Source organism: Colletotrichum godetiae (genome assembly GCF_030913485.1).
Source record: "Colletotrichum godetiae strain CBS 193.32 chromosome Unknown BDP55scaffold_21, whole genome shotgun sequence".
Lineage (NCBI taxonomy): Eukaryota > Fungi > Ascomycota > Sordariomycetes > Glomerellales > Glomerellaceae > Colletotrichum > Colletotrichum godetiae.
This window is the reverse complement of record NW_026851269.1, coordinates 26,339-40,247: the sequence shown is the minus strand read 5'-3', so window position 1 is coordinate 40,247 and position 13,909 is coordinate 26,339. Positions and strand designations below refer to the sequence as shown.

The following is a 13,909-nucleotide window of genomic DNA, read 5'->3' as shown; positions in this document are numbered from 1 at the left end:
GGTAATATGTCGTCTTCAAGCCCCTTGGCTTTCCCGCTGCCCGGCACATGGCTTTGACAGAATATTGACGGAACTTAGCCCCCAAATATGCCACATAGGGTCAGATTTCCTGCCTTGGGAGTTGGCAAGAGTCAGACACCTCGTCCGGAATCGTGCTCTGCCTGTCTAGTCTGAGGCTTTCTCTGCTCAATGGCGGAGATTAATCCTCGGGCTTGATCCGTAGTCAGCGTCCTAGTGGAAGGCTAATATCCACGATGCCGGACTGATGCAACACTTGCTCCATTCTATATGAGACCATCGGGCGTGGTAGTCCCCCGGTCCCTGTCCGCCCGCTGACTCGCGCACAGAACACCACTCTAATATGAGCCGACTTGCTCTTCTTGATAAAGAAAATTTCCAGCAGGAAAAGCTGTGCACGGCGGTGCGCCTCCTTTTGCGGCTTGCCTACGTCCCGCACCACCCCCCGACTTCCGCCGTGATATCATCTTGTCCGCTGGGCCATAGCCCACCTCGACGGTCCTCTATAGAGATCGGGACCTAGCCGCGTGGCGTTCCTGTTCTCGACCTTTCGGCTGACTGCCGCTCTTCAGACACACAGACCGAAGCGGGTGGATGCCGCTCGCCGGGTCCAAAGTCTCCAAGACCAGGCCTAATGTCGTATCACCCTCCCTCGCCTCCATTCCTTGCCATTCCTTGATTGTTCTTCTCCATCAGCCCTATCTTAAAATCACTCGAGGATGGACCCTTTATGCCAGGCTAGCGGAGCACGCGGCAAGGTGATTTTCATTCATTAAAGAAGTCCCAATTGCCACCCTCCCGTACCGCGTGGCCCAAAGTTTAATCCCCTGCTCAACCGCTGTCGCTCTTTTCAGTCCTTTCCCGGTTTCTGCAGCTCGCGTCCGTCCCTTTATTTTCCTTTTTTACCTGTACTCTAATTCCAGAAAGACGGTACCATTCCTGTCCGAGTGTCTCACTTCCCAGGCCATCTACGTGACACGCCCTACGCAGCACAACCATGCAGTTCCTCAAGTTCACCGCTGCGGCCGCCGCTCTGTTGGGCCAGGCTTCCGCGTTCCCTCCCGGCCCTGGATTCGGTTTCCCGGGTGGCGGCGGAAGCCCGAACGCTCAGCCGGATAGGGATGGCTGCGTCGACTCCGAGGCGGCGTACGTTCGCTCCTACTTTTACGTCGGAGGCGGGTACGTCGACGATGGATCCGGTGGTCACATCTTCCGCGACCAGATGTACGTTGAGAAGTTGCTCCCCACGACTGGAGTTTCCCAGGAGACGCCGATCGTCCTGATCCACGGTCAGGCCCAGACGGGCAGCGTAAGTTTTGCAGATCTTTCCCAGCGGGATCATCCCTTGCGATGTCATAATATTGAATGTTTGCTGATACTCCCCCCAAGAACTTCTACAACAAGCCCGATGGCGGTAGAGGCTGGGCCTCTCACTTTGTGAGACAAGGCTTCGAGGTCTACATTGTCGACCAGACGCTCCGTGGCCGCTCCGCTTGGATGCCCGCCTACGGCGCCTCCAAGCCCTCAACGTACTCCGCCGAGATCATTCAGCAGCGCTTCACCGCCGTCAAGGAGTACATGCTCTGGCCCCAGGCCGTGAACCACACCCAGTGGCCCGGTACCGGCATGATGGGCGACGAGGTCTTTGACGCCTTCTACAGCTCCAACGTCCAGTTCATCAACAATGCCACCTACCAGCAAAAGACGGTCCAGGACGCCGGAGCCGCCCTCCTCGACAAGATCGGCAGACCCGCCGTCGTTCTTGGTCACAGCCAGGGAGGCCTCATGCCTATCATCATCGCCGATGCCCGCCCCGAGCTGACCAAGGCTCTCATCCTCCTCGAGCCCACCGGTCCTCCCTTCCAGGAGGCCGTCTTCAGCAACAAGTCCGCCCGCGCCTACGGTCTCACCGATATCCCCGTCACCTACTCCCCCGAGGTCACTGATCCCACCACCGACCTCGTCCAGCAGACTTACCCTGCCAAGGGCGAGAACTACGTCCAGTGCGTGCTTCAGGCCGAGGACCCCGCCCCGCGCCAGCTCGTCAACCTCGCCGACAAGCCCATTCTCCTCGTCACCTCCGAGGCGTCCTACCACGCCCCCTACGATCACTGCAGCGTCGAGTTCCTCGTGCAGGCCGGCTGCAGCAAGACGGAGCACCTTGAGCTTGGCGAGGCCGGCTTCCACGGCAACGGCCACATGTTCTTCATGGAGAAGAACAGCTACGAGATCCAGAAGACCCTTCGTGACTGGATCCAGGCTCTGTAAGGCTTTGGCGATGTTGTCAAAGCGGGTGGTTGGAGTGGAGGAGACAAAGATGATTGAGTGATGTGCTCACGTGTACTCCGTACGTTTTGTACGAAAAGAAAGCGGATACCCATAGACGATGAATATCATAATCTGGTAATGACACGCACTCGGTATTCTCATCACCTCCCAGCCTCCATCTGCGACCGTCGAGGTTGGTTCGGATTACCGTTGTGACGTCCGGAGAGATCTGCCTCAATCTGTAGCCACGTGCCGTTGATCCCAGTGTCGGCCGAGTTATCGTCCATGTCCGAGCGCAACGATCTTTGACAAGTTGACATGAGCTGAAATGTGACTTGAGCTATATCTTGACAGTCTGGTTGAAGGAAAGATCGTCGCTGACAAGGGAGGGACGTGTCACTATTGCTTCCGTCCCCTGCCGTCGAGTCGTTGACGCCATGTCATGTTTGTCCTCGGCGAGAGGTGGGAGATGAGTCCATGTCGCTTACACGGACCCAGATCTCGGGAAAGGCAAACGGTCATAGACTAAACCTCGGATGTTGACTTACACTGCTCTTAGCTCTCTTCTGCACCTTTCACCTCACAGACTCTACGCTTTGGGCATCACGTTAAGCTGTGGCATCGCCAAACATCGCATCTGCACCTCAATGGCGTTTCGACTAATGCAACTCATTTCTGTAACGGACAACCGCACGGCTGCTGAAAGGTGCTAGGTCTCTTGTTTAAAATGTAGCTAGCTACCAAGCTAGAAGACCTAGAAGTCTTCTAGTTTCTTGTTCCATGACAGATTGACTGCTTTCGCCCGTGTTGAGGACTGACAGTACGGATAATGGCGACTGCAACCACCATGATCGCGGCCAAGGGGGCGGAAGATGGAGCCTCAGACTCAAGTCACTACACGATTGTCCGTAAAACGAGTATGTTCGATTCGCATCATTGAAGAATGCTCAACGCTAATTCTTATCAGCAAATCTTGACCGAATGTTCTACACCTACCATCGTCTCGGAATCCAGTCCAACGTTCTAGTCGCAGCTCGCTACGCCTCGGCCCAACCAGGCAAGCAGCGCCTAATCCTATCCGATGACGCAGTCTTCTCAGCTCTCCACGCCGTTGTTGTGAAATACCCAGAGCTTGGCCTTGTCGGAGTCGTAGGGCCAGCCGCCCAGGGGGATAAGCATCTCTTGTCTCTCGCAACACTCAACGAGATCAATCTCGAGCGCTGCGTCGAGTTCGTCGATGACGACACAGCCCAGGTCGACGCCAAATTCCTGGAAACCCTCCACGGTAAATGGCACTGGGCTGATGGTACAGTCGAAGCCGGAGTACCCTGGTGGAAAATCATCGTCGTCGGACGCCGAGACGTCGTCTTCGTCTACCACCACCTCGTCTGTGACGGCGCTTTCGGGATGACATTCCACCGCGAGCTCCTGGATGCCCTCAACGCATCAGCCGTCTCCGATACAGGCTCCGCGCCCACTCGAACCATTAAGCTGGATCCCGAAAGAGTACGACTCAGCATGACGCTCGAAAACGCCATTCATAAGAAACCGGCGGTTCTCGGCGTCATCTACAACCTCCTCGTCTTCCTCTTCTACCGGTTCTTCTACGCAAAGAAGCTCTTCTTCGTCAACTTCCCCAAGCCGAAGGAGCTGCTCAAGGACTCGATGGCCGTTGCTGGACCCTCGGACCGCACCGTCACAAAGGTGACAACGTGTCGTATTCCTCCTGACAAGATGAATGTCATCATCAAAGCGTGCCGCGCGCACGATACAACCTTCACGCCTTTCTTGGCCGTTGTCGTCGCCGGCACCCTCGCGGCAGACTTTTATCCCCACGCCGAGGTCGGGTTTACCCGGTACGCCGTTGATATGCGCGCCACGGGCTGCTTCGACACGGCTTCCCCGGACGAGGGTAAATTGCTCAACCTGGCTGCAAGTCTTCCCGAGGCGGAGAGGTTGAAGAAGTACCGCCAGGCCTTTTCGGCATCGTCATCCGTGGGCGACAAGCAAAAGGGCCTCACCGCGACCGTCGATTCCAAAGTCGCATGGGAACTTATTCGAGATTACGGGAGGCGGATGGTAGAATCGCGAAGTGGCGGGGATGAGTCTTACCTGTACAAGGCCTGGATTAGCGGCAATGCTCTCGGACCCAGCCTCGAGGAGTTTGCGGAGAAGCTGCCGTCGATGGGGCTGTTCATGCAGAACAGCTTTTCAGTCTCCAACGTTGGATGCCTCAAGGCCGCACCTCCATCCTTGGGCCTCGAAGAACCGGTGGTCAAGATTGAGGATGTACAGTTCTCGGCTGGCCCGGTACAAGGTGCCGTCGGCTATCATGGCATTGTGTTCAATGTGGCGGGAGTTACGAGTGGCGATACTGTCATCAACGTTTGCACTGAAGGGGGAATGGCGCCCGAAGGAATGGTTGAAGCCGTGTTGGATGGTGTCATGGCTAGAGTCAATGCATTGCTGCAAGAGGAGACCACTCCAAGTGAGGGCGGTAGCCGCAAGGGATTTTGGCATGCTTTTGGCTGAGGCGAGAGGAATTTCATTGCTTCAGACAGATGTAATGAGAATGAACTTCGAAGCGCCGGATCCTTGGTCATAGTTAGAACCTATTGCAAGACTAACCTCGCCAACCACTTACATGCTGAATCAAAGATGAGCCCCGGATGAGAGACAAGTTTGATGCCCGCTCAGTGCGCTGGAGATATTTGGATCTTCTCTCCCAGTGAACCGCGACTACTATAGCATGTTTAGACAGGTATTTGTAGCGCTATAGATGACTGGCTAGAGTGTGCAAGGTATCTAGTAGATGATAGTGAAAGCCCTTAGTTACTTGGTTTAAACTGAATTTGGCTTAATATGACCCCAAACCTTCATCTCAAGTTGTTTTGTCGGGAAGGATGACTTAAGCTTATAATTATGGCTTACCACAACTATGGACTAACCTTATATGATGGTTTGTCGCATTGTATACATAACTCTTCGTTTTTTCGAGTTGCTACTGAATGATGACGTTTACTAGGGCTTGAGTTGCTAGCCTTGGATTTGAACCCAATCGGCTCTTGGCTGAACGCGGCTTACAGCGAATTTTGTAGCAATCTATCATACTAACTCCTATCTTAGTCTGAAGCCATAGAACTTGAGGAACACGCTAGATGCTACCCGATATTGCGCGGTATTGACGTTGGAAGGGTATCCAGCGTCGAGAAGTCGTGTTCTATGCCTCGAGTAAGCACTCAATAGGATTACGGGCAAGTGATATTGTATCTTTGAAAACACCCGAGGTTCAACATCGAAACACTACAACATTGAATCCTCCTTCAGAGAACTTGTTATGTAAAGACTCGATATCGTGTTCCAACAAAACCGAGCATTCAACTTCGTGAGTTGAAACCTCACTCAGGGTCGCGGAGACATGAACCCTCCTCTAAAGCTGACCTCCCGCCAAGGGACCCAGCAAGGCCTAGCCCAATCTCATTGAAGCCCCATCTGCACTCGCCATCACCAACCCAGTCCGAAGAATCCACTCGTCCATAAACCCAGTGCAGTCAGCCGCCGCAACCGACACCCATGTCGCGGCACCCGAGAAAGCGCAATCTAAAACATGCATGCACATTGCTTTCTTGTGTCAAGAACCAACACGAAAAGTTCAAGTTACCATCTCGGGCAGGTCGAAGCATCGAGAAATTCGACCCTGCGGAGCAAACGATGAAGGGCACTAACCTATCCCAACAAACGGGGATACGGATCCTCATAAATGGAGTCGGGTTCGTTTACGTATCCACCGTATCTGAGGTATTTGCTTGGCTACTTCTCCAGCTGCACACTGAGTCGGTCCCCGCCTCACAATGACAACGCTTACGCAGTAGGGAGCCACGAGAGCCTGGTTCCAACACCACGGGCGGGCATGTGGGATATCTGCACTTCTGCAAACCTGCAGCGGAGCCTGCTGCCTGCTTGTTTGCTTGTCTCGCAACTGTTAAGCTGCTTGAAGATGCGCAGTGCCGCGCTTAAAGACTCCCGGGAGCCTTGCGTGCATTGCTTGCTTCGGATGTTTGTCTCCCTCAAGCTTCTAAGCGCCACCCCCCAAGAGCGCGATCGGAATACCCGTCGAATCGAGGCCTGTCGTCTTGCAAGTTGACGAAATCCTTTACCGGTTCGGGGATGCTTCGGCCGGGGGATAGCGGGAGGTTAGGCAGGGGTCGGTGGGTTCGAGATTGTGTTTGCTGCTGTGCCGCTGGGATGCATATCGTGAAAGTGATTGTTGGAACCGGGGTGGTTTTGAGCTTTTGGTGATATTGTGGACTGCAGTTACGATTGTTCCTGGCGAAAAAACCGAGAGACTATTGAGAGCCACCTTTTCTTGGCGGGCACGCAGTCTGCTGCAAGACGGAGTTATTGAACGAACAATTCTGTATTAAAAGTTCTTCGGCGTCGTCAGTAATGTCCTCTTTCAAAGCTTGGTGCTTCTGCAGCTTGTAATTCTTCAGCAACTAGAGTTGTCGGCGGCTTTCACACAGATACTGTATACCAACACGAATAGCAGGGATGGCTACCGCGGACGCGTTAATTGCAAGTCTTCAGGACATCAACGGGGAGAGCTTCACAGATAAAGCAGAGAGGATACGAGCCAGAGATGCGCTGTACGATGCGTTGAGGAAAGTCCAGACGCCGTGGGATATCGCGTGGGATCACATCGTGGTCAAGGGCGGCGGCAACGCGGCGATCAAGACGCTCATCGATGCTGGCATCTTCAAAAAGTGGCATGAGGCTGGTGGTGAACCCATCACCTGTACCAAGCTCTCAAAGCTGACGGGTGCCGATGAGCACCTCATCCGTACGTCAGAACCCCCCTCTCAAACCAATTGGAAGATGAGAAAACACACCACTGACCCGAGAGAACAGGCCGCATGATGAGGGCGATCGCAGGCCAACGCCTCGTCATCGAGACAGACCTCGACACCTACGCCCGCACACCCTGGGCCCAGGCCCTCGGCGAGGACGCACCGCTGCCGGCCATGTACGGCGGCTTCTACGGCGAGCTGACGAACCCCATGTTCCGCTCGCTGCCGTACTACCTCAAGCAGAACGGGTACCGGAACCCGACGGACAAGAACGACTGCAACTTCCAACACTGGCGGGGACCCGAGGCCGTCTTCTTCAAGTATGTCGGCACGAACCCGCTTCTCACTTCGGATTTCAACGACGTGATGGAGTGCCATTCGCGGGATAATCTCACGGCGTGGACGGAGGTGTATCCCACGGAGAAGATTATTGACGGAGCGATCCCGGAGAGGCCGTTGGTCGTCGATATCGGTGGCGGAAAGGGTCACGATTTGAGGAAATTCCACGTCCGGCATCCGCAGGTTCCCGCGCGGCATCTCATCCTGCAGGACCTGCCCGATTTCCTGAAGGACATCAAATCCGATTCCGCCTTCACGATCCAGGCCCACGACTTCTTCACGCCGCAGCCGCTGCGCGGGGCGAGGGCGTACTTTCTGCACAATGTCCTGCACGACTGGCCCGACGCCACGGCGGTGGATATCCTGAACAATATTGCGGGCGCCATGGAGAGGGGGTACTCGAGGCTGCTGATTCACGAAAGCTTGATCAGCGAGCGGGCGCCGCTTTCCAAGGTGACGGCGACGGATATGATTATGATGGCGGGGTTGGCGTCGGCGGAGAGGACGGAGGAGCAATGGCGGGAGTTGATTGCGGCGGCGGGGTTGCGGGTTGTAAAGATTTGGAGGCCGGTGCAGGCGGTTGAGAGTATTATCGAGACGGAGTTGGCTTGATGAATGATGGTACGCGCTCGGAGTTTCTGGTTTGCAGTGGGAGGAGGGCTTCTTGTTTGATGTATCTGTATGGTTTAGCAAGCGTATGGGAGGTAGGTCTCTGGTAGAATCGATGTTATACTTGGTCGAATGAAGTAGCGCTCAATTTCCTGCGCATCTTGAGGTCGAGTTCAGCGATTCGAGAGTCTTTGAGGCGTAAATGACCACCGTGATACTAGACACTGCTACTCGACAGTCGCAAAAAAAAAAAAAAAAAAAAGGGCAGTTCGAAAGTTGGCCTTGTCTTGTTGGAATGCGAAGACTTCTAAAGCTGCTGATTTACCATGTTAGCCACGGCGCTTGGTCAAATCCGCCCCTAGCACGTGTCAAGTCTCTCGAGCCCGAGGATTGAATAACTTTGAAATATCATTGGTGATGTGTATGCTTTGTGGGCAGCTCGATGGCATGACCCCTCTTGGTATCCTTTTATACGCCCTTGGCTGGCTTTCTTTCGCCAGACAGCCCCGTCCGTCTATCCTCCTCGCCCCCCAATCGTCGTCACATTCTCGTGTTACTCGTGAGCTCAAGTCTCTCTTCCATCTTTACTGGCGCGCAGCGAGGGCCTCGGCCGCGTGGCGGTCGTGCTCGGCAATGTCAATGGCCTCCCAGGGGTAGTTGATCCAGACGTCGCCGACGGTGCGGGCGGCGAGGTAGTGGCCCGAGGTCATCATCTCGGAGGGAAGGGTGCCCTTCTTCGCCTTGTCCTTGTTCTGTATTTTGTTGCGTTAGTATGTTTGATCCTCTCTTACAAGTGCGTGGTAGGCGGCAATGACTCACGTGCAGGACAAAGATGCCAAACTCGGTCTTCTGACCCTTGCCGAGGCGCTGGCTGGCAGCCTCAACGTCCTTCTCCAGCTCCTTGACGGCGTACTCGAGGGTGGTGCGGGTATCGTCAACCTCATCGACAATCAGGATGCGCTTGCCGACAAGGTTCTCCATCTCGCCGATAGCAGTCAGGTCGAGCCATTGCGTGCGGGTAACCTTTGTGCCAGGGATCTCGGGGACGCCCGGGGTAGAGTTGCCGCCGAAAGTCTCGGGAAGGCTCTCGTACAGGGAGAGACCGATGGCCTGGATGGGAATGTTGGGGTTGCCGGGCTTCTTCAGGAAGGAACGGAGGATACGGGCGGGAACGTAGCCACCGCCGCCGATGGCAATAATGAGCTGGGGCTGGAAGGTCTCCAGGATCTTGACGGCGGACTCCTGGCAGAGGTTGTGGACCTGGAGGAAGAAGAATTAGCCCATGTTTGCGGTACCTCGCACGAATAAAGCGCAGAGACCACTGGAATAAGGAAGCAATAGCGCTAGCAGATTGAAAGAAGAAACGAAGGAAAACATACATCGTTGTACGTGACGTAGAGCTTCTCGACCATTTTTGCGGTGTTTGGAGGGGTTCTTTGACTCGAATTCGGTCGGTAGACGGGGGGTGTACTGCGGGGTAGGGGGAATGCTGCAGATTTGGAGATGTCTCTGACGTCTGGTATTTGGGAGGATGCAGAGAAGTAAGAGAAACGGGAAAGACGGATCGTGTATATCGGAGGGGAAAGGAAATATACAGAAGAGTGAGTTTAGAGTGAAAAAGAAGCTTAAGTAGGGAAGAATGGGACCAAGGTTTCTGCCAGGAGAGACAGTGCCGCTATTCACACGCGAGACGAGGACGGAAGAAAAAAAAAGATGCGCGCGCCAGGCTGCCAGGACCCCTCCATCCGTTCCATTGATGAGCAAAAAGGGACCCCGCCATCATGGATGCATGGGATGGGCCAAGGGCGTAGGCGGCGGCGCAGCGCAGGCATTGGGAGAGAAATTTTGTCTGTCTGGCGAGCCCCGAGCCCCGCGATGACCACCGGTTGCTTTTGGACCCACTTGGGCATGGATTTGGCAGCTGCGCCCCGGATGCCAGTCATCCGGCTGTGGCTTGTGAATGGCTGCTGACCGACAAAGGTCTCACCGAGGCATCGGAACCCGCCGTGGCTCTCGGTGACGGGACCCCACATCCGGTGTTGATCTACCAATGAAATTGGCGTGACTCTCAGGCAGGGATCAAGCGTTGCGCTCCTTCCAAAGTTCCTTCCCGTCCCAAGTGAGGAAAGAGCTCACTGCTGAATTTTCACTCCCTGCCACCTGCCACTGAAGATTTCACGATAATTTCAGGCCGTAGAAAAAATGCTGTGATGCTGCGACTGCAGCCTTATTTAGCTGCTGCCCTGTCAATATCGAGTCATGAAGATAGCAGTGTTGAAATCGACTTCTTTGGCGGGAGCTAAGGTAATTGACTCGGTGACATGCCGCCTTGAGCTCCACTCCACTCCTTCCCGACCCTGGCCGCGCGAGCCGATGGAAATATTTTCTGCCGTACTCACAGCTTTCGATTCTTCTCTCCCTCATTCTGGGGCGAATTGCTTGTCACTCTTGATGTGTACAATTCGGGTTACGGACGACCTAACATCCTCGCTCCCATGGGAGCCGAGCTTCCCTACTACCACAGAGATCGTCTTTGGGCGCAACGTCATGGGCCACTCTACAATATGGCACACCTTGAGTGGAATTGCCTGTATTGTCTCCTTATAGCTCTGGGTATCCCTTCGTAGTAACTCATCAATCCCAATGAAACTCATGTCCATGTCCTCGTCAACACAGCGATTGTCCTTCCCAAAAAACAAAGCTCAAGACTAAGCTTGGCACAAACATGACCTAGAGCGTCTTCATACGCGCCACCAAAACCTTCATAAGCAACTTCCTCATCTCCTGATCCCGATACGATCCCTCCGGCGCAATATCCTCCTTCCACTGAATGATCCCCTCGCTGACAATCATGTATGCCGCCCAGAACGCGTCAAAAATGCCAGAACCAACGCTAGGCCGCGGGAAGAAACGCTCGTTCTCCTAGATGTAATCGGCCGGATCTCCCACGAAGTCGTCTCTGTCCTCATTGACTTTCAACTCGTCCATATTCCCCAGCCCACACACCCAGAGCTGCGGCTTGTCCTGCATAGGATCGTACGCGAGCCGAAACTTGACATTACGGGCGTCCTTGTGCATATCGTGGTGAATGATGGCGAGCGCGGTACCCATCTTGCGTGCGAGCTCGAGAACGCCAGGGCGACCGATGAATTTGAGGAGCTGGTCGAGGTAGGCTGGTCGCGTCGCGAGGTTCGGGTAGTCTTTGAGCGCATCTCTGACCTCGGGCGGCTGTTCGAAGCCAAGCCAGATCTTCGGGTGGAGGTTGTAGTTCTCTGGCATCATGAGAGCCTGATTCTGGAAGTCGCGGCCGATGGTATGATCAATGATGATGCGCACGACGGTCGGCTTGATGGGTCGCATTCTCTGCATGATGAGTCTACCCTCCATTTCGGGGAACGGCTTGAGAAGCTGATCGGGCAGATGTTTGGAATTATCCATGCCTTTGATGAGCTTAAACTGGCGCGGCGCGGCGGGAAGTACGAGGCGCTCGAGGTAAGGGTGATCGTCTCCCAGGATATCTTTGAGTCGCTCGGGAAGCGCGTTGGACCAGTGGGTAAGGAGCGTCGCAAACGCGTCGGCGGCGAAGAATCCATTGCTCAACGTCTCGTAGGAGGATCGCTCCTTAAGGGCCTTGCCGTCCTTCAGCATGTAGATCTGCGTCTCCCAGGTCCTCGAGTGGTAGATGAGGCGGAGTTGTGCCGAGTGGGAGGGGGGAGAAGGCGGACGGGCCCTCTCGTGGGGCAAGAGAAGGTCCTCGTCTTCGTTGTAGTCGTCATCCGACGAGGAGGAGGAGGAGGAGTCTTCCCAGTCCCCCTCCTCGTGGATGACTGGCAGTGGAGCGATCGTGCCCCTGGATGCCATCCTTGGTGTTGAGTTGGTTAGTTTGGAAGGAAGGAGAGAGGGAGAGAGGGAAGAGGTTGAGTAACTTGAAAGGCGGCCATTGGCACCCTCAGGTGCTTAGTCGTCAATATCCGCATTGATCCCACGGGGTTGAGGAACCCTAAGGTGGTCTGCAGAGGTGTGTCGGCAGGCAAGATGAGGGCCATTGAAAGCTTGTAGACGGCAAGTTGCAGAGAGCTGAAAACTCAGGCTTGTGCCGGTACCTAATAAAGGTAGGAACACTCTCTCGTCACCTTCCGTAACCAGACCGTTCGTATTCTAAGTATCAACACGAATACGGGAACGATAATGCGCAACGATAGTGATGGGAGCTTTAAAGGAAAAGGCATTTAAGTACCCTGTGAATGTTCCCTGTTGATGGTCGAATGAGCGACTGCATGAACGAGACACTATCATGAGGGACCCCTGATCGCTGCCTTCCATGCCATGCTTCATTTCAACTGCCGTTCGAAAGGTATTGAGAGACCAGTGGCTGAGCCCTTTATAGTGACTGACTGCTTATAGATTTAAAAAAACGCGAGGGTGAGTGAAGGGGGGTGAATTACAAGTTGAAGAAGGCATGTGTAAGAGTGAGATAATACCTGTAAGGAAGAGAAGATTTGGCGATGAAAGAAGGTGCATGCTAAGGTTGACAAGGCAAGAACGACCAAGAGGATTCGGTACACAGAGTTCTACTCAAAACAACTGGGGAGGGCTCCTGGATTTCTGAAAGACAACAAAGGGAGAAGATGACCGTGGACTTTTGCCATGCTGATGACAGATATTGTCTCTCAGCATTGAGATGGGCACAGTCGAGCTATGTGATAGTTTGGTCAACCCTCTGATCTCTTCCCCACTTCAATTCTTGAAGCTGTCGGAAACTTCGAATATCACCTGTATTAAGACAATAGTCAGCTGGCCAGGGAGGATGTGGTGGACTTTTGCTGTAAATACTTCGACACCACAGCTCTTGGGAACCAATTTGATTGTGGTATCGTGTATTGTAACAAATGTCTATGGATGACGCTGATGATGGAGCTTTTAAGACGATTGCCTCCTACGCAAGCTATGAGACGTAGAAGAAAGGAGAAAGAAACGGGAGATCAAGTACCGTTCCCCTCAGCCTCCAGTTGTACCCTCTTTTTCATGTACAGCTTTCAACTTCTTCTCCGTCTTCATAAACTCTCGGATGCCCACGGGGACATCGTCGTAGAGCTTCTCATCCCACATGTTCTTGGCAATCTTAGGATCCTGCGGCACCCAATTGGTATCTGAACCGCCGCCGTCGTCATCCATGGTATTCGAATCGCTCGCGCCTTGCTGCTCCTTCAGTTTGAGCTGTGCCTCCGCATTCGCCGCCGACCAGTCTTCCATCTCCTCCCTGTACCGTTCCCACACGCAGTTGACGCAGCCGCTCATGCAGCAGTTATCCGGCTCCTCCGGCCGCGGGGGAATGACCACCCCGGCTATCGTCGTGCTCTTGGATCGCAACTCCTCAAGACGCTTCTGGCGCGCGGCAGGGCCGGCCAGGGCAGAGCCGAAGACAATGGCGGCTTTCTCAGCCGCGGTTTGCGGCGGCGGCGTCGGCACCGGCTGTGCAGGTAGAGCTTCAGCAACGGGTTCGGTGGTTGGGCTTGGGTTTGGGCTTGGGCTTGGGGAGGGAGGCGACGTCTTACGGCCTTGCTCCTGCTTGTGGACGGAGGAGTTTGGGGGCTCCTCGGGCTTCACATCGGGGATGGGTTGGGGGTCGTTGAGGATCGCATCGTAGTAGGCGCCCAGCGGGTGCGCTTGGGTCTGGGAGGGCTCGATCGGTGCCGGGCCGGTTTGCGACTGGCTTGTGATGAAGGCACCTCGGGGTACACGGGCGATGCGCGGCACAAGAGGCCGGAGGCGGGGGAGGAATCTGGCGGGTGCTGACATATTGACTGTGCTCCGTTGGTATGTCCAGT

The 13,909-nt window shown here is 54.7% G+C and overlaps 6 protein-coding genes across 6 annotated transcripts; 3 read left to right on the top strand and 3 right to left on the bottom strand.

Moving 5' to 3' along the window:
• Positions 1-1,015: 1,015 nt before the first annotated feature.
• On the top strand, positions 1,016-2,286 carry BDP55DRAFT_552368 (Alpha/Beta hydrolase protein; the record flags this gene model as incomplete). The annotated part of the gene is made up of 2 exons (XM_060569204.1): positions 1,016-1,327; positions 1,408-2,286. The coding sequence occupies 2 exons, from the start codon at positions 1,016-1,018 to the stop codon at positions 2,284-2,286; spliced, it is 1,191 nt and encodes a 396-aa protein (XP_060429362.1).
• Positions 2,287-3,133: 847 nt separating this feature from the next.
• BDP55DRAFT_632050 (alcohol acetyltransferase-domain-containing protein) lies at positions 3,134-4,818 on the top strand (the record flags this gene model as incomplete). The annotated part of the gene is made up of 2 exons (XM_060572372.1): positions 3,134-3,203; positions 3,254-4,818. The coding sequence occupies 2 exons, from the start codon at positions 3,134-3,136 to the stop codon at positions 4,816-4,818; spliced, it is 1,635 nt and encodes a 544-aa protein (XP_060429361.1).
• Positions 4,819-7,118: 2,300 nt separating this feature from the next.
• Positions 7,119-8,317, top strand: BDP55DRAFT_663976 (O-methyltransferase-domain-containing protein). The gene has a single exon (XM_060574917.1). It carries the CDS (start codon positions 7,200-7,202, stop codon positions 8,082-8,084), a length of 885 nt encoding a protein of 294 aa, XP_060429360.1. The 5' UTR covers positions 7,119-7,199; the 3' UTR covers positions 8,085-8,317.
• A 348-nt stretch (positions 8,318-8,665) lies between these two features.
• BDP55DRAFT_632048 (phosphoribosyl transferase) lies at positions 8,666-9,493 on the bottom strand (the record flags this gene model as incomplete). The annotated part of the gene is made up of 3 exons (XM_060572371.1): positions 8,666-8,833; positions 8,901-9,341; positions 9,461-9,493. The coding sequence occupies 3 exons, from the start codon at positions 9,491-9,493 to the stop codon at positions 8,666-8,668; spliced, it is 642 nt and encodes a 213-aa protein (XP_060429359.1).
• Positions 9,494-10,811: 1,318 nt separating this feature from the next.
• Positions 10,812-11,942, bottom strand: BDP55DRAFT_552405 (uncharacterized protein; the record flags this gene model as incomplete). Its single annotated transcript, XM_060569207.1, has 2 exons — positions 10,812-11,003; positions 11,055-11,942. The coding sequence occupies 2 exons, from the start codon at positions 11,940-11,942 to the stop codon at positions 10,812-10,814; spliced, it is 1,080 nt and encodes a 359-aa protein (XP_060429358.1).
• Positions 11,943-13,079: 1,137 nt separating this feature from the next.
• On the bottom strand, positions 13,080-13,880 carry BDP55DRAFT_552685 (oxidoreductase-like protein; the record flags this gene model as incomplete). The annotated part of the gene is made up of 1 exon (XM_060569223.1): positions 13,080-13,880. The coding sequence occupies one exon, from the start codon at positions 13,878-13,880 to the stop codon at positions 13,080-13,082; it is 801 nt and encodes a 266-aa protein (XP_060429357.1).
• Between the last annotated feature and the right edge of the window lie 29 nt (positions 13,881-13,909).